This window comes from Sorex fumeus, unplaced genomic scaffold, assembly GCF_029834395.1.
Source record: "Sorex fumeus unplaced genomic scaffold, SorFum_2.1 ptg000039l, whole genome shotgun sequence".
Lineage (NCBI taxonomy): Eukaryota > Metazoa > Chordata > Mammalia > Eulipotyphla > Soricidae > Sorex > Sorex fumeus.
Window position 1 is genome coordinate 3,901,967 of NW_026606096.1, and position 20,073 is coordinate 3,922,039.

The following is a 20,073-nucleotide window of genomic DNA, read 5'->3' on the forward strand; positions in this document are numbered from 1 at the left end:
GTGCTCCCATTCCTCTGTGTTTATTTGTAACTTCTTTCTTTGTGCCCTGTTGACTTGTAAATATTGTTTTTCTCTTCTCCTTAAGTCCTTTGCATAGTTAATTCAGAGCAATGTCCTTTTTTGTATGGACACAAGAAGACAGTTAATACTATGCTTTCCTAACCTGGGAATTAATTGACTCTGAATGATATTTACCTCCTGGACATCTGTTCTCTTGATTTAAGCCTCAGTTGCCCTTACTTCCTAGCACCCCAAAAGCAGAGTCCCGACAAGGGACTGGATGGACCCAAGGCAAGCTGTGAGCTATGTGCTACCCTGACATCTAAATGGGCCTGGCCAAAGTGCCATAATGCTTAACTATATGTTAAGAGCTTGGTTCATGGACAAATGCTGTCAGGATCCAAAAAACAATAACTAGATTCGGACCCTGCTAGGGTTAGGAATGATTAATCTGGCCTAAGCACTGTAGTCTCAGTCTGTGGCGAGATGTTCCCAGGAGAGCCACCCTACAAGCTCAATGTATCTCTTACTGTGTCCATACAAAATAACTAATATTAAGAAGTAGAATTAAGATGTTAATTAAGATGTTAATTAAGTTACTGGACTAAGGAAAGGAGAGAAACACCTTAAGTGGTACTTTACCAGGGAGCAAAGGAAGGGCTTTCTTATGTTAATTTTGTTACCTAACTGGGTGTAGCTATACCCCTAGTGATGGGGAGTTGGAGAGAGAAGAGAGAGAGCAGGGCAGCAAGATGGAGCAGGGAGAGACTAGCAAGGGGGACAGAGGGAAAAGAATGTAGAAGAATACAGAAGCAAGCACGTGGAGAGAGAGAGAGAGCCTAGGCTGCGAGATGGAGCACGGAGCTATGAGTGGGAGAAACAGGAGGAGACAGGAAAGAGGGCCAGTGTGAGACTAGAGTGTCTGGAACAGGCTCCTGGGGAGAGTGGAATAAATGGCAACTGATCAACCAACAGGCTTGGACCTCGTTTCCTCCATCATCTGCCCCATGGCACGGGCAGCCCTGGCTGGGGGAACGGCCAGAGAACACACAACCTGGGCAGCAAGAGGGAGAGGCACCGGGGCCTTCCCTAGTCACTCTGGAGATTATATACTTCCTGACCTTCTGCTTGTTGCTGCACCATACAACAGGAGGCTTGCCTCTGGCCAACATCACTGGGTCTATCCTCAAATGGGACACAGAGTCCCTCTCTGTCAGGTGGGTCCCAGCAGTTTCCCCTCCTGACCTGCGCCATATTAAGGGCCCACATCACTACTCCTGACAAGTACGGTCAACAAATTAGACACTTCTCACAGTTACTATTGTCATTTTGAGAGGACAGACAGAGAATAAAGAGAGTCATCTTTAGCCTAATCCCTCTGTATCTTCCAGGAAGGATAACTACAAAGATTCACTCTTTCCCAACACAGCAAGAACCTAGAAAACCAATGGGGAAAACATGCAGAAGCCCACAAGTTTAATGAGTGTTTAATACTATCATTAAAGACAAAAACAACACTAACTGGCTCAGTAAATCCTCACTGTTTTTAGTGACACCATAATGAGGGTGATCGGTGAGCTCAAAGAAACAATAACACAGGTAATCATCAAAACAAAAAGAAAATGTAACAGTTGAAATGAAAATAAAACCCAATACAATCAGAAATGACAGAAATAAAGAGCGTGGTAGGTGATATTAAAAAAAAAACCTCAATAGAAACTCTGAATAGCAGGGAGTGTGAAATCCATTGCTTGACTTCATGAGATGTTCTCTCATTCTACTTATCTCATGAAGCCCATATTCCCTCCTGAATATGTTTCCTTTTCTCTCTCCCTTTTTAATAAAATTGATTTGATTCACTATTTGTCTTCTCCTGAATTCTTCTCTGGAGACAAATCAATGAACCTGGAAAGTCTGGGCAAGGGTCAGAAGTAATTCTCCATTTCCAGGAAAGAGCAAAAGCTTGCTTCAGACTGAGAACTATAGCATCTCCCAAACCAGAGTGTTAAGGACCACACGATCACATGGTCACTGGGAGCAGCCTGACCTTCTTGGAGCTGGCTGGACCAGAGTGCCCATGTTATTCAGCAGCTCATATAGACTTTCACCATTTCAGACCTCCCCAGACCCTTCACCAGCCAGGTCCTGGTGGGCCTCGCAGGAGTTGAGCACTGTGCCTATTGTGGCACTACCTTGCCCTCTCTGACTCCCAATGGTGCCCACTGGCAACACTTCTCATCCTAGTGGAACTGAAAGGAAAATAATTATTTCATCATCACCACAGCCAATTCCTCCATCTTTAATTCCTGAATGCTGGAACTTTTTTTTGGAGGGGAGGGCTTTTAACAAGCAGTGCACAAGAGGACTGGGGCCATTCCCAGAAATACTCAGCATGGTAATTTGGTTTTAATGAATCATTGCTCAAACCTGATGACCTAGCATTCATTAGGTTCAGGAGCATGCATTGCCAGACACTGAGTTTGGGACCTGACCATATCATGCATGTGCTCAAGCCTATTTTGCTATTTATCCAACCCTGTAATGATGAAGCTTTCTGATCCTTCCTCTGTTATCACAGTTCTGTACCTGATCTCAACTGGTAAAGGTTTCCTTCTTAAGGATTTATTTGATTAGGTTTCATTTATCAGATAATCCAGGATAAAGTTTTCATTTCAAAATTCTTAGCTTTACAAGACCTGCAAAGTGAATTTTTTCAGGTAAAATTCCATGGATTAGGCTTGTATATCTTTGGTTGGTCATTGTTCTACATAAACTACCATCCTGAGGAAAGAGTGTAGAAGATTGTAGAAAATTGTAGAAAACAGTGTAGAAAATGGCCAGGTGGATCGGAAAGGCCGGACATTCTTTTCATTCTTGCTGTTATCAATTACTGATAACATGGGAATTTGGAAGAACTAGTTCTATTGGTGCATTCTCAAAGAACAGGTTTCTTTTCTTACATTTAAGCTGAAATACTTACTCATTTCCCTGTATGTATAATGAGATATAATGAGTATAATGATATGCTAATGATACATGTTGTTACATGAGCAAACCTGCCATCTCAATACACTTGCGGAGTGCAGCACTTCTCACAAGCTACCCCTTTGGAAATGTTTTGATCTTTAGTTAACTCATCCTAGAAAATCCCTAGCCCAAAACACATCAGGCACAACATCCTCATATACACCCATGGTTCAGGTGTAGAGAAACATAAATCCTTTTGCTTTCTATATATAATGTCTTTTCCTTGAAGTTTTTACTTCAGTAGAGACGAAGACCCCCAGGACAGAATAACATTCTTTCAAAAGGACATATGTACATCTTTATTCATTGTAGCACTCAGTACAATAGCTAAGATTTGGAATTAATCTAGATGTCCAATGACAGAAAAGTGGATCATGAAGGTGTGGTACATATAGACAATGGAATATTACTCAGGTATAAAGAATAATGCAATTTGCTGCAACATCGATGAAACTGTTAAATGAAGTAAGCCAGAAAAAGAAAGAACAAACACAGAATGATATCTCATATACGTGATATTTAGAGTAACTGATGAGGAAATGCAATGGTTTAAGGGGGAAAGTAGATCATCCTTGGCCCCAGAACAAAGGGAGAAGAAGGAAAGAAATAGAGTGAAGGGTAAGGAGAGAGGAGAGAGGAGATAGATGAGAAGCAATGTGGTTGGGGTTAAGTGGACCCAAGTACGTTGGTGGAGTTAAGGAATGGTAGAAGTATACATCCTAACCAAAGAGCCAACAACACTGAAATAATGAGATCCAAACTTAATGACCAAATTAAAAAAGTTGTCAGCCAAGATGTAAGGCTGGGGCTGGGATGGGGTTTGGAGGATAGGAGAGGGAATCTGGAAAAACTTGTGGAGGGAAGTTGACACTGGGACACTTGTGGTGGGAGTGATGATGTGAGTACTGCAATTGTGTGCAGATAATGCAAACAAGAATATAACCTCTAGCAATAATATAACCGCAACAACAACAAAGGGCAAAAGAAGAGAAATTTAGTTGGTGAAAATTATAAAATAATGATAAATAAATATATGAAGTTTAAGAACAAGCAAAAACAGTGATGGGAGCAAAAATATAATAGGAGTTAACTTAGGAAACACAAACTTCTGGGTGTTGTAGTGCTCTATATTTTAGCCTCAATGGTAATAGTACACATAAACATAAATTTACCCAGCATGCAACTTAAAAACATTGCATTTTTGGTATAGCACAATGTTTTAAAAGATGAAAAGATGGAGAGGAGGAGGATACAGACATATAGGAGAAGAGGAGAGGAATGAAAAAACAATCTAAATAAACAGAAAAAAGAAAACAACAGAGATAACTAATGGGTCATGCAAAAAATGAAGAACTCAAGCCTTTTTCTAACACCATGAAAAAAATTTAAATCAAAATGGATTAAAGATCTTGATATCAAACCTAAATCCATGTTACATAGAGGAAAATGAACAAAATCCAAAAACAGCCCACAGACTGGGAGAAATATTTTCCCACAACTCATCTAATCTGAAAAAGGGTTAATATACAAAATATAACTGGTAGATCTTTACAAGAAAAAAAATTCCAACTCCATCAAAAAAGGGGAGATGAACTTCCTCAAAAACATACAAATGGCCAAAAGACATCTGACTCACTAATTTATCAGACAAAGACAAATCAAAACAATGACAAAATATCACAGATATCACCTCACACCACAGAGACTGGCACACATCAAAATGAACAACAACAACAGCAACAACAACAATAACAAAATACATTGTTGGCATGGAAGCAGAGTGTGAAGTCAAGTGTGTGAAGTGTTTGGTGACTAAGACCTGCCTCTCCGGCAGAGGAACAAAGAGACAGGGTACCACGCTAGTGATCAAAATGACCCATTTAATTCCAGAACCGAATAGCCTTTATCTTAAATCTGAAGGGGATTGAGGTACAGAACTGCACTGGCATATAAGTGTGATTGACCGTTTACATTTTGAAGAAGGTAGTTCTCTTGCTTTTCTCTTTCCCTTGCTGCTAGTATACATTCAACAATTAAGTTTACTTCTTATTAATCCTTGCAGTTATTTGGATAATCACAGTAAGAGATACAGATTCCAAAACTTAGTTCTCTGGGCTCAGGGGACAAGGCTTTTACCATAAATCCCAGACTAAGTCTTCGGCCGATTTTGCTTTTCCTTCCCCATGGGGGTCCTGTCTCTGAAGTTGTATCAAGACCATGCTTTATGGTCTTGTTGTATCAAGACCATGCTTTATGGTATTTATGGTTTTGTCTCTGAAGTTGCATCAAGACCATGATTTATGCTTTCCAGACTGTCCTATTTCCTATTTCCAGACTGTCCCATCTCAATGCCAGGGTAGCTTTGCTGCTTGCTCTGGGTCCATCCAAGTCCCACGGTGGAACCCTCCTTTTATGGTATTAGGAACTATGGTGACTGAGCCTGAATCAAGTAATTATGATGAATGCCCAGGAGTTGATATATTTCAGAGTCAGATAACTCCCAAATACTAGGAAGAGCATAGAATTAATTGGTCTTTCTATGTTTAAGCAAAGAGCATTGCTTTATAGTAAAATATAAAAAAGTTAGAAGGGAAAGAGGAGCAAATTATTCACTATAGATACGAAGTCCAGAATCACCAGAAGGTCTGACTTGATAGGTAACTAAGCCTTATATGGGGGATTTAAAGCACATAGGAAAGGTTAAAGATAAACTCTGGGGGTTACGAGTAAGAGCACTGTAAGCTTCTCTGAGGGTAGAAAAAGGGGAAATTCACTGATGAAGCCTAAAACACTTAGGATTAATATCCAACAGCAGAGAAAATGGGACCCTTATTAACTGATGGTAGGGATGTCAACTGGTCCAACCTTCCTGGAAAACAATATGAACACTTCTCAAAAAACTAGGAATTGAGCTTTCATTTGGCCCAGCAATTCTTGGAGCATACCCACAAAGACCTAAAAATACAACAGAGAAAAGGCACTTCAACTCCTATGTTAATTGCAACCCTATTCATAATAGTCAACATACAGAAACAACTCAAGTGCCCAAGACTGAGCAAATAAACCATGTGACAACAAAATATTACTCAGCCCTTTAAGTCTACAACTGTACCTCATGGTGTCTCACTAATAAAAATTTTAAAAAATTTAAATTAAAAAAACCAAATTAGTGTATATTATTAGCTGCTTAATAAATACTTATTGCAAAAAAAGGCAAAATCGTGTCATTTGCTACCACATGGATGCATCTGGAGAGTATCATGCTGCATAAAGTTAGTCAGAGGGAAAGAGACAGAAGGCAACAGAAACTGAGAACTGGTCTCCAATAGAAAGCTTACCACCAAGGGGCCAGTAGAGTGGAGAGGGGAACACTGGGACAGTGGTGGAAGGAAGTGGATACTCTGGTAGAATGTATGGTGCTGGAATGTTTCATGCACAAAACCCTACCATTGACAGTATTGTAAACCATGGTGCCTAAAAATAAAATTGCAAAATAACAAAATAAAAAATTTTAAAGGCCTTTTAGTGTCAGGGCTGGAGCAATAGCACAGCGGGTAGGGCATTTGCCTTGCACGTGTTCGATTCCTTTGTCCCTTTCGGAGAGCCCGACAAGCTGCCGAGAGTATCCCGCCAGCATGGCAGGAGCCTGGCAAGCTACCCGTGGTGTATTTGATATGCCAAAAACAGTAACAACAAGTCTCACTTCGTGTTCCTGTAGTGAGCAGACGCCATTGGGCTACACTAGCATGCAACAGGGACGAATGGAAATGTTACTGGTGCCAGCTCGAGCAAATCAATGAACAATGGAATGACAGTGCTGCAGTGCTACTGTGCAGTGCTTTTAGGGTCAGGGAGGTAGTTCAGCAGGTTGGGCTGTATGCTCAATATGCAGAAGTTAAATTTGATCCCTGACCACCACATGTTTGGTTGTGATACATAGGAGTTCCAGTGACTATTGTAGTTATAGCTTACATAAGACAAAAGATTTTTAATTTTACCTTTCAACATCTTCAAAACTTGCAACAAACACCATTTGAGCAAGCAAAAATAGGAGTACATTTGGGGTGGCAAACCAGCTAACCAGTTAATGTAAACCTCTTAAAAACACACAAAAATTGTCTAAGTATTAAGGATTCATTGAGATTAAGCTGAATATATTCTAATAATTCAGGACTTATAATGAACCCACCCAAGTTCTGTAAAACAGTATATTAATCAGAGACAGGAATCATTCCAAAGTATGAACATCCCCAAGTCTGACATCGCCAAGGCATCCCTGAAACCTACACCAGTGGGTACCTCCATTTCCAACTTTGCCTCCACTTTGACCTCAAGCTTCCTGACTCTGTGCTTCAGCATAGAGCACATCATAACTTAAAGAGTTCTCCATTTTATTTTTATTCTTTGGCCACATCCATCAGTACTCAGGCTTAATCCTAGCTCTGCACTCAGTGATCACTCCTGACAGGCTCAGGGGAACACATGAGTCCCAGGGATCAAGCCTGGTCATGCAAAACTCTACCTGGTGTGCTATTGCTGTGGCCCTATTCTCCATTTTTTATATAATTGTTAGTCTAAATAAACAAAAAGTTATTTAGAGGGTGGTGCTTTGTCTCCCACATCTTTGAAATACCATCACTACTTTAATTCAGAATACTTACGTACCTATTCTGTTTGCTCTCACACCCCTTTGCCTTAAAATGACATCTAGTTATTATGTTTAGATTAGGTAAGATTAGCAAATGTAAACAATGAAGAATGCCTCATTATAATCCTGGGGTTAGGAAATTCACAGCTGGAAAGTATTTAAGAGTGGCTGTTTTACTCATGGGAAGGGGGGCGTTGCGGACCGCCCTTCACGCCCTACCGAGGCCACCAGTTGCCCCCACGAGCGGCTCTCCAGCACGGCCACAGCCCCAGAAGCACAAGGACTTAATGCAGAACCCAGCAGCTTGGAGCAGAAAAGTGAAAGGACTATGCGTTAATCCAGGCCATCATGTCTGCCCAGAGGGAAAAGGGTGTTGCTCCCTTCCACCCTCCTCCCTCTGGAAAGAAAGATGGCGGCCACACGGGAGCCTTGTGGACAGCAGGTATGAGCCGGGGGTGTGGGGGCGACTAAAACCTCATGGGAAGGGGGGCGTTCTGGTCTGTCCTTCACGCCCTACCGAGGTCACCAGTTGCCCCCCACAAGCGGCTCTCCAGCACGGCCACGACTCCAGAGCACAGAAACCAATTTCTTACCTATCTGACTTTCAGTAGAAATACTTCCAGGGTCAATAAATAAAATAGCAGAAATCCAAAACCAACATTTAAATCTTGAACCCAGCTGTAGAAAGCAAATCACTTCACAATGCTTTTTCAGCCTGTCTGATTTGGGAGGGGTGGGGGGTGGGGTTTTATTGGGGTTCTTCATGGTAAAAAATAAGTATGGTAAAGGGAAATGTGTTTGATATTTGCATGACTGAGACCTAAACCTGAAAGCTTTGTAACCTTTCCCACAGTGATTCAATAAATAAATAAATTTAAAAAAATACACATTTCCATCTATACCACATGATTTATCTGAAATTAAGGTCTAGGTCTGAGTGAGTTTTTAAAATTTTTATCTTAATATTTTAACCCCTTAAGAAAATATAAGAAAAATACAAATAAACTGAGTATACATTAAAAAAAAAAGAGTGGCTGTTTTATATCTCTCAATGAAATTTGGAGTCCAACAGATTCTTTCCTCTGTCTACATTTCTTTGTTAAGAGTCTAAAAAAAATGGGAAAGACAGAAACGTACAGGGAAAATAATGAGAATGTCAGTGAGTTCTTGGTAACATAAGCAATTATTCTAATCTGATAATTAAATAAACAGAAATCGTCCTTTCACTGAGGCAAATCACATTAAGAGTAATATATTTAGCCATAAAAAAAAAAACTTAGCTTATAAAAATCAGGCAAAAAAAATCTCCCATACTGGCAACTTGGCAGTAGACCAAAGTAGCAAATTTTCACAATTTAATTGGGAAAACATAGTGAGGATCATGTAGGAAATGAAGGGCAAAACTCCTACAATTTGTTGGGAATGTGCCCAAATAACCCGGATAACAGATGAAATGAGGTTTGTCAATCACCCTACTCGTTTCAGGACTGTGCTCATTGCCGCCTCCGTGAAATGAGTCATGCTTTGCAGAATGTTTCACAACTCAAGTTTATTCACCCTTGCAGAAGACCAAGGGGCAGAACCACTCCTTGCTTCCACAGAATGCCACTTAGACATTAAAGCATAGATGGAGAATCAGGACTTAGATGAGGAGAAAATTGTGAGGAGAAAAAAGAAGACACCCAGAGGAGTGGACAGTGAAGCCTACTGAGCAGTCAAGGATAATATTGTTACAAGGGAAGAGGTGACTGAAGTCCAGTCCTCATGGAAAAGGTGAGCAAATAAGCCCGGTTCTCCTGACACAAGGCTGAAGAACCATATCCGACAGCAGCTACTCCTCACTGTCACGCTCCTCATCACTTTCCTCTCCCAAAGGAAATTCCTTTGTGGGTTTCCGATTTTGATGTACCCGGTTCTCCAAGGGACAGTCCTGGCTGAGTATTGCCTACAGTGAGAAAAGGAAAGAGAAATCACTGTTTATCTTATATCAGTCTCCCAATCCCTCCTCCCTATGATTCCTCCATATCTATTGTTGTTGAGGAAAAACTCAAAGAAAAGCACAAGACTGTATTTCTGCTCCATATTCACACACAAGCCTTCCAAGGCACCTGGGTGTACTGATCTTAGTGAGGAAAAGCATCTGGTTCTCTTTTGATCAATTTGCACTGTAGCACTGTCCTCCCGTCGTTCATCGATTTGCTCAAGTGGGCACCAGTAACGTCTCAGAACAAATTGTGAGACTTGTTGTTACTGTTTTTGGCATATTGAATATGCCATGGGGAGCTTGCCAGGTTCTGCCATGTGGGCAAGATACTCTCGGTAGCTTCCCGGGCTCTCTGAGAGGGGCGGAGGAATCAAACCCAAGTTGGCCGCATGCAAGGCAAATGCCCTACTCGCTGTGCTATTGTTCCAGCTCTTGATCAATTCAATACTAATAATTTCAAATGTAATTTTGGGCTGGAGCGATAGCACAGCGGTAGGGCATTTGCCTTGCGCACAGCCAGCCCAGCTGAGCCGGGTTCAATTCCTCCGTCCCTCTCGGAGAGCCCGGCAAGCTACCAAGAGTATCTCGCCCGCATGGCGAAGCCTGACAAGCTCCCTGTGACGTATTCAATATGCCAAATACAATAACAACAAGTCTCAAAATGGAGACGTTACTGGGCCTGCTCGAGCAAAAATCGATGAACAATGAATGGGAGGACAGTGTGACAGGACAGTGAATTTCAAATGTACTACAAGCTGCAAGTAGGAGCTCTCACAACTTGTATCACTCCCTATCAGACTCTTCTATTTTCTTTTGATCCTTTTATAACTATCTTTCAAACATTCAGAGGGTTCATATTACTACTAGAGAAAAGTGGCTTACTAAACTACAGTTGTATGTTGAGGTTTTCTTTTCTAGGACTTTTGTACTTTAAGAGCTGACTTGGTAAAGGTTAGCAGCAGATAAAAATTAATTAGCATGTATAATAGAATTTTGTTCACTTAGGAAACATATAATTCACACTCTACTAGTAAATACAACAACTACAGATTACCATGATACCATGATAGCCCCATAACCAACTTCCCTTCTTTGTACAGGACCCTTCTTGACAACTCAGTGTAAGAGAGAAAGTGATTAGGGGAAGAAAGAAAAATGAGAAGACACTTAAGGAAGGAAAAAAATCATAATATGGAGATCAGAGAATGTGAAAAATCATAAAAACTATAAACAAGGAAGAAATTAAAGCACAGGAAGAACGAGATAGAAAGAAACATAGAAAAACCAAAAGACATTTTTAGTAACAAAAAACTCTTACAATCTTCTCCCCCTTGGCCGGTGGGTTTCTCAGGCAGCAGCAGAGAGGAGCATAGATGATATTGACAACCCCAATGATAACCATGAGCCACGGGAACCCGATGGCATGCACAATGGCACCTGCAGTTGATGGGCCTGGTGGGTGGGGAGGAATTAAGTTCACAAATGCCTAGTCAGTCTAGTCACATGTAAGTACCACACTAGAGACTACGGGTACTCCAGAGAATGTCCCAGGGCCAAATATTTGCAGAGCCCTGGAATAATCAGTTTCCTGAATCCAATGATAGTTGGCCAATAATAGATGAGAAAGATTGGGATACAAAGCCTTGGGTGCTCCCCATCAACATACCTACAGCAAAGCCCATGCAAAATGCCACATCAGCAATGGCATAGACACTCCCGTACACCGAGGTGTGACGCAGATCAACCAGGTGTCCCATGATGGGCATCATAGCAGAATCCACCATGCCTGTGATCAGAGCAAACAGGGCCTGTCTGCCAGCTCTACCCTCCCTATCTCTCTTTTTCTGTAGCATTTTTCCCTCCACCTCCTTCCTTTAGTCTATTTCCTTTTTCTGCAATCCTCCCACTCAGCACCAGCACCCTTTCCAGATGGAATCATGAACACATCTCACTACATCCCTGCTATCTACTAGCCACTTTCATTTTTTTTTCTTTTTGGGTCATACCTGGAGATGCACAGGGGTTACTCCTGGCTCATGTACTCAGAAATTACTCTTGATGGTGCTCGGAGGACCATCTGGGATGCCAGAGATTGAACCCGGGTTGGCCGTGTGCAAGGCAAATGCCCTACTTACTGTGCTATCGCTCCAGCCCTACTAGCCACTTTCTTCTGTCTTTTCATACTTTCTCTGATCTAACCCAAAACCTTTATTCAAGGACTTTTTGTTCCCTTTAAGGGAACTTCTTACCTATGGCAAAGCCAAGTCCTGCATTGGGGCCAATGAGACCAAAAATATTATGTGCCAGAGGAACCTGCAGTAGAAAAGAAGAAAAGGGTCAAATGAGATAAGGTGAGAGAAGCACAAAAAATAGTTTTCATATGAAAAGTCATATGGTATGTGCACATATATATTTTCTTTGGTTTCTCACAACTCCTCAGGAAGCCCTTCTCAAAGTTACTGAGCTACTAAGCTGCAAGCCAAGTTTAAATTTCAGATTTAACTCCATTATACCACAAGAGTATTTTTTCTCTTGCATAAACTCTTCCTCAGTTTTCTCTTATTTACCATTAAACACACATTTCTATTTTTCTACCTGTATTCTTTTCTATTTCTTCTCTTTTCCATTAAGAGCATCATCTAAAAGTTTTAGTGAAAGCCTATCTTGGTTGACATCAGAGTCAGAAGACAGAGAGAAAACACTGGCAACAAATTATTCATGATGGAGTAGGCGGTAGTGTGGTTTGGTGTACCATATAAAAAGGTTGAGAAACTCATCCTTCAAATTTCCCACCGAAAGAGTTTCCTTAACTGGTTTCTTAACTCCTTCTCTAAGGATGTCAACTGACAGTACACTCACCGCTCAGAGGCTTAACATGCCATATTGGTGGTTTATAACAAGTTTAGGGATCTGTTTTAAAAAGACATTTGCATTTTACCAATACTTTTAGCTGTGATGTCCCTCTGTGCCAGACACTGCTTGGGTGAGTGGATTACTTCAACATCCCTACAGGATGCTCTCAGAATCCTCCTACACAGATGAGGTTACTGAGCACAGGACCGTGAACTAAGCAGTTTAAAGTTACAAAAGCAGCAAGTGGGAAATCTAGTACTGAACAGATGTTCTTCCCGTTCTCATCACCTTCCAGCCTCTGAGGCCAGTGTAGTTTATGATCCCCGTAGTGAAGAGAAGAAAATTAGGGCATAGCACGCTTGAGATAGTAAAGCCCTTCTTTCTTTCTACTACCAAACAGAGATTGAGTTATAGTGGTGACTTCTGTGATGGTGGGAAAAGCAAACGAGGGGCTGCAAGGATAGTAGGTAGGGTGTTTGCCTTGCATATGGCCGATCCAGGTTCAATCCCTGGCATCCCATATAGTCCCCTGAGCAATGCCAGGAGTGATTCCTGAGTGCAGAGCCAGGAGTAACCTCTGAGCATCACTGGGTGTGATCCAAAAAAGAAAAAAAAAAGCAGACAAAGTAAAATGTTCCATTTTCTAGATCACGAAAGGAGGCAGCAACACTTACTTCTTGCTTCCCATGCCATAGAGTGTCGCACACTGGTGCTAACAGCTACATCTTTACCCTCCCTGTCTCCTTCCTCACTCTCCTTCAACATAATGTCTGGTTGCATCTCCTGAAACACTGAATTCCTACATATCAGAAATGACCAATGATTCTTCTCATGAGACTTGCCATATCAATCTTCTACTCATTTTAAGTAGGCTGAAGTGGTAGTGCTGCAAGTAGCACATTTGCCTTTCACATGGCAGACCTGGGTTCAATTCCTCTGTCCCTTATAGAGAGCTGGCCAGCTACTGAGAGTATCCTGCCCACCTGGCAGAGCCTGGCAAGCTTCCCGTGATGTATTCGATATGCCAAAAACGGTAACAAGTCTCACAATGAGATGTTGCTGGTGCCTGCTCAAGCAAATCAATGAACAATGGGAGGACAGTTGTAAACTCATTTTAAGTACACTTGTCTTTACTTTACTCACTTTAAGTAAGTAAACAGATGTCTATTTTTTTGCATTGCCAGGAATTACTCTCAGGGCCTCACCATGAATGGCAAGGGGCTCCACAACTCCTCATCTTCCTCTGCTTATCTTTAAAGATACGGTTCTTTAAGTCTTCCCTCTTCTTCCCCCATGCACTTCCCCTGTCCCTGCCCCCACCTCTCTCTGTCTTCTCACTTCCTCCCCCCATGGAGAAACCACCTGGTTTCTCCCTCCCTCCCCCCTTGTTTTTTTTTTTCATATCATCCCGAGCACACTCATGATAATTTCTTTTCTTTTTTTTTTATTTTAATGAATCATTGTGAGATACAGTTATGGACTTACAAATTTTCATGATTATGTTTCAATCAAACAGTGTTCAAGTTCCAATCCCTCCACCAGTGCCTATTCTCCACCACCAATGTTCCTAGTGTCCCTCCTGCCACCCCATCCCTTCCCAACCCCTGCCTCTGCGACACATTCCCTCTTACTCTGTCTCTCTGTCTCTGTCTCTCTCTGTCTCTTTCTCTCTGTCTCTGTCTCTCTCTCCCTCTCTCTCTCTCTCCCTCTCTTCTTTTCCTTCCTCCCCTTTACCATCCTTCCAGGCTTTATACTTACACACAGCAGGCTGATGCCAACCGCAATCATCCCAATCAGAGCACACAGCCACCTGGAAGAGAGTCTTGTCAAACAATGTTGAGGGAAAAAATCCCATCTGCCTGCTACCTTGTCATCACCACACAGGTCACTTCTACTACCCCCTAGAATTCCTTTAGGTTATGAGAAGATGGGTGTAATAAGGGCAGAGAATGGAGAACTGTTCTCTGCCCTTTTCCTGCCTGTCATCAAGGTTCTGGCAGGATAGTGCAGTGGGACACATACTTTCCTCCTTTAAAAGAGAAATCAGTTTGAACTAAGAGAAATAAGAGAGCCGGTAAGATGTTTGCCTTGAATGTAGCTGACCTGACTTCAATCCTTGACACACCAGGTGGTTTCCCGAGCCCCACCAGAAGTGATTCCTGAGTTCAGAGCCAGGAGTAAGCCCTGAGCACAGACAGGTGTGGCCCCCAAAACAAAACAAAACAAAACAAAGAGCTAGAGAGGTAGCTCAACAGTTTGGAATGCAAGACCCAAACCTGACCTCTAGTGCCACAGGGTCTCCCAAGCACTCCAGGTGCAGCACCTGAACACCTCTAGGTGTGAACCCACACACACAATAAAATGAGGAAAAAAGGAGCAGAAAAGTATTAACTTCTTTCCTTCTCAGATTCCCTATCGAAATTTTTAAAACTTATTTAATCATCTTTATCCTGGACTACAAAAATAAAGTTAATGTTCTTACTGTACTTGGAGAACTTAATCCACAGCCATAATTTTTACCCTCATCCCTTTATACTTGGGGATGAATAATCTCTGGAGAACTCCCAAGGGGTCCATGGAAAGACATTTGGCAATTAACATCCTAAAATACTGATTTTTAAAAAATATATTCTCTGTTAATTATTTTACTTTTTCAACCGAACAGCAAATGTTGCCTCTCATATATTCACTACCTCTTTTATGGCAATAATTTCAGAAACAATACTTCTCCATACTGCCTTGATCACCCTGTATTTGTATCCAACAAGTGTGCAGTTTTTACCAGTGTTTATTTGTCCTATAAAAGAGAAGTTGGGGGCTGGAGCAATAGCACAGCGGGTAGGGCGTTTGCCTTGCACGTGGCTGACCTGGGTTCAATTCCCAGCATCCCATATGGTCCCCTGAGCACCGCCAGGGGTAATTCCTGAATACATGAGCCAGGAGTAATCCTGTGCTTCACCAGGTATGACCCAAAAAAACAAAAAAAAAAAGAAAAGAAAGAGAGAGAGAGAGAGAGAGAGAGAGAGAGAGAGAGAGAGAGAAGCTGGTCTTTGACCTTAGTGCAGGGACAACTTTAAGTGGTTCATCTATCTTATAACCTTCTGCATCTTCCCAGAATCTCAGGATACATACCGACCCATCTTGTTGGCCAACACACCAAACAAATTGGTACCGATGAGGTAGGACATACTGGCAGGCAAGAAAGCTAGACCTGTGGAAAGACATTAGTTCTCACCTTAGGACATGGCCAGTTTACTCTAAAATACCATGTTTACTCCTGTCAAGTTGATAGGTGAGGGTGGAGTGAGGGTTGGGCTGGGGAGGAAATCTGGGAACACCGTTGGAGGGAAGTTGACACTGGTGGAGGGATGGTGTTGAATTTTTGTATGCTTAAACCTCAACTATTAGTAACTTTGTAAATCATGAAACTTTCATAAAAATTTTTTAATTAAATAAAATACTATATTTTCTATAAAACAGTGAAGTTCCTTTCTTACCTTCAAGGATTCCACACAACTTTGCTTTGTGGTTTGAAGATGTTGGTACAAACCCATGAAAATATTGTAGAGACCTACAACTCTTCTTTAGGATCAGGGTTTAGGTTAGCTTCACTATATTTAATGTGTTTCCAGTATCCACCTCAATTTTCATATAAATAGTTATAATAAGCCATAAGCCATTATCACATAAAAAGTATCCTGATTATCAGCATAAGATTATAGGCTTTGTTTCCCCCCTTTTCTTCCCTTGTTGACTATTGTTGTGATGACCAGTTCTCTCTCTCTCTCTCTCTCTCTCTCTCTCTCTCTCTCTCTCTCTCTCTCTCTCTCTCTAGTGTCTGTCTGTCTCTCTCTCTCTTTCACACACACACATGCACACACACTCTTGCTTTGCAGTGCTCGCTGGGGGTTGCACGTTTTTGCTGTGGTGCTTGCACACATCCTTGCTTGGGTCACATTCCTCTAGCTGAGGCACTCAACATGTTCTGGCTGTAGAGTTCTCTGGTGGGTTGTTCTGGGGTGCTTACACTTATGCCTGCCGGGAGTGCTCACAGATCTTTTAGTTGTGTTGATCACTGAGGGCCATGGACTTGTTTTTAATTTTCAATTATTGCATACTCCTGGCACTCCAGAGATAGCACATTGCACTGCCATGCCAGAGCTACTTGGTACATGCAGATGTCACCAAGGATTCAACATTCAGCCCAGTGATTATAAGGCTTTTGCCACAGACTTACCTTCCAGACCCCAAGAACATAAGGTACACGTCCCAGCAGGCAGAATATCAATTTTGCTATTTGACTGTCCTTCTGCTACTCTGGTAGTAGTACTGTAGCACTGACCTCCCATTGTTCATCGATTTGCTTGAGCGGGCCCAGTAACGTCTCCATTGTGAGACTTGTTGTTACTGTGTTTGGCATATCGAATACATCACGGGTAGCTTGCCAGGCTTTGCTGTGCGGGCGGAATACTCTTGGTAGCTTGCCGAGCTCTCTGAGAGGGGTGGAGGAATTGAACCTGGGGTGGTCAAGTCAGATGCGTGCAAGGCAAATGGGCTTAGTAAAACAGTAAAACTCTGTATATGGGGAAAATAAAAACTTTATGCTGTTGAAGCTGGTAGGCTTACTCGGAAAAGTAAACTTGATAATATGTGCATAAAACACTTTTAAAACTGAAACCCTAGTCCATGATCTTTGGGGCCCCATAGTTCTGGTTCAAACTGTGAACTGAACATTTACTTACCCTTAAAGTCTTATTCATTCATCCCGTGTTTTAGACAATTAACAAGTACTCTAAGGACTAAGAATTGGGTGAGGGATAAATAAGAGAGAGAAAATTTTAACTCAAGGAATTGCATCCCAAGGGAGGGTTACAGAGAATAAACAAGTAAACAAATAAATAAAAAGATAATTGTAAAAAATGGTAAGTTCTATTGAGAAAATATGATGATATGATATGGTAGAATATCCAGAAATAAAGAATAACTTGGAGGTCAAAGGCTCAGCTAGAGGGATAAAGAATATTTGGAGGTTAGAGGCTTCTCTGTGGAGTTGACATTTAAGCTGAAAACTGCATAACCGAATTAGAATATTTCAAGCATATATAAAATCTAATATACATGGAAAGGCCTTAAGAAATCAGTCTTTTCATGAATAAAAAGAATGTGTAGCTGAAGCACAAAAAGCAAAATTTAGAGTAATAAATAATGCAGGCTTGAAATTTAGAATTTATTTCAAGTGTAATGGAAAGTATTGGAGGGGGATAACATATCCTAATTTTTTTTCTAAAGCACCCTAATTGGGGCAGAAGAGATTGCTCAAGGGTTGAGTACCAGTTTTGCAGAACTATGAATAGCCCCCAAACACTGCTGGGAATGGACCCCAAACCAAAAAGCTAATAATAATAAATACCCAAATTGCCTTGCATGTGGCCGACCTGTATATATTCAGCATATCCTATTTGTGCTTTCAATCTCACCTAATACATACACATGTTCAACTAGACTAAATAAATTAGATTTAGTGCAACCACACATTTGAAAGCAACATTTTCTCAAAGATAGATCACTGTGCTCCACATAGCAGACACTCAATAGTATCAAATACAGGAAAATTAGAAATCCGAATTGAGGGGTGCCTGCCTGTATGTGGCCCACTGAGGTTTGATTTTTCAGCACCCTTGTATATTCCCCAGAACCCTGCCAGGAGTGACCTTTGGGCACAGAGCCAGGATTAAGTCCAGGAGTAAGGCCATGTTGGGTATGGCCCCCAAACAAAAACAAAACAAAAATTCAAACTAAAATTTTTATTCTTCCACAACAGAAAATAACCATGAGTAATTTTCAAATAAAAAAATTTATCTAGTCATAAATTGACTGGGGTGATAGCACAGCGGATAGGGTGTTTGCCTTGCACATGGCCGACCTGGTTCAATTCCTCTGTCCCTCTCAGAGAGCCCGGCAAGCTACCAAGAGTATCTCTCCCACACGGCAAAGCCTGGCAAGCTCCCTATAGCGTTACTGATATGCCAAAAAACAGTAACAACAAGTCTCACAATGGAGATGTTACTGGTGCCCGCTCAAGCAAATCAATGAACAATGGGAGGACAGTGCTACAGTGCTACATACAAATGTTATGACTTCATTTTTCCTAGTGGCTGTGTAGTGTGTGATACTCCATTGTGTATAAGTACCATATCATTTCTTTACCTAGTCCAAAGTGACACATTTTGAAAAAACCTACTCAGAACATCTTGGGGAGATCTGTTAGTTTATTAGTTCCCTATATATTAATACACTGGCTCGGCTCTTCACTGGCTCATCAATACACTGGCTCGGCTCTTCACTCGCTACCTGTCTGAATGCAAGGTTCCGTCTCAGTGGAAAACCAGCAGGACCGTACTACTGTTCAAGAAGGGAGACATCCATGACATTGGCAACTATCGCCCGATCTGCCTATTGTCTTTCATCTACAAGTTGTTCACTCGAGTCATCCTGAATAGGATTGGCAGAACACTAGATGAAGGACAACCATGTGAGCAAGCAGGGTTCCGCAAAGGATTCAGCACCATCGACCATATCCACACGATAACCAAACTCATTGAGGTTTCTCGGGAGTTCAAGATGCCGCTCTGCTTAACGTTCATTGATTTAAAGAAGGCCTTTGATTCTGTTGAGACAGAAGCGGTCATTGAAGCCCTAGCCAATCAGGGCATTCAAGCCCAATACATCAGGATCCTCCGTGAGCTGTATTGCGGATTCACTACCAGGATCTCACCATTCTACAAAGAAGTGATCGTTGATGTCAAGAGAGGGGTGCGGCAGGGTGATACCATTTCACCAAAACTCTTCAGTGCCACCCTCGAGAACATCATGCGACGACTGGAATGGGAAGGAATGGGAGTGAAGATAGATGGTCGGCAACTACACCACCTCCGCTTTGCTGATGACATTGTTTTAATAACACCAAACATCAGCCAAGCGGCACAAATGCTGGCCGACTTTGACCGTGAGTGTGGAAAGGTAGGACTACAGCTGAATCTTACGAAGACAATGTTTATGAGAAACAGCCTTGTTCCTGACGCCCCATTCGCTCTCAATGGAACGACCATCTCCGAATGCAACAGCTATGTGTACCTAGGTCGAGAGGTCAACATGACAAATGACCTGGCACCCGAGCTGCGCAGGAGAAAGAGAGCGGCTTGGAACGCCTTCAAGAACGTCGAAGAAATAGCTAAGAGGACGAAGAACCTCCGGCTCCGGGCACATCTCTTTGATTCCACTGTTCTTCCTGCATTAACATATGCCTCAGAGACCTGGGCCCTACGCAAACAAGATGAGAACGCCATTCAGGTCTCCCAAAGAAGAATAGAAAGAGCTATGCTTGGAATATCACGTTTCACTCAAATGAGAGAACGAATCCGGAGTTCTGACATCCGTCGACGATCAAGGATCAGGGACGCTGTCTCATTTGCCAAGGTGTCGAAAATCAGATGGGCTGGTCACGTAATGAGATTTAAAGATGACCGTTGGACTAGAGCTGTTACTGATTGGATTCCACGGG

General features: G+C 41.9%; 1 protein-coding gene across 2 annotated transcripts in view; it reads right to left on the reverse strand.

Moving 5' to 3' along the window:
- Nucleotides 1–9,506: 9,506 nt before the first annotated feature.
- The window catches only part of SLC18A1 (solute carrier family 18 member A1), a 33,075-nt gene continuing 22,508 nt past the window's right edge, over nt 9,507–20,073 (reverse strand). For both annotated transcript variants that reach the window (XM_056119149.1, XM_056119148.1), the window contains 6 exons: nt 15,645–15,723; nt 14,271–14,322; nt 11,909–11,972; nt 11,326–11,445; nt 10,978–11,111; nt 9,507–9,620 (listed from right to left, as the gene is read on the reverse strand). In XM_056119149.1, the coding sequence (XP_055975124.1) occupies nt 9,507–9,620; nt 10,978–11,111; nt 11,326–11,445; nt 11,909–11,972; nt 14,271–14,322; nt 15,645–15,723 (563 nt within the window). The remainder of the gene's footprint in view (nt 9,621–10,977; nt 11,112–11,325; nt 11,446–11,908; nt 11,973–14,270; nt 14,323–15,644; nt 15,724–20,073) is intronic.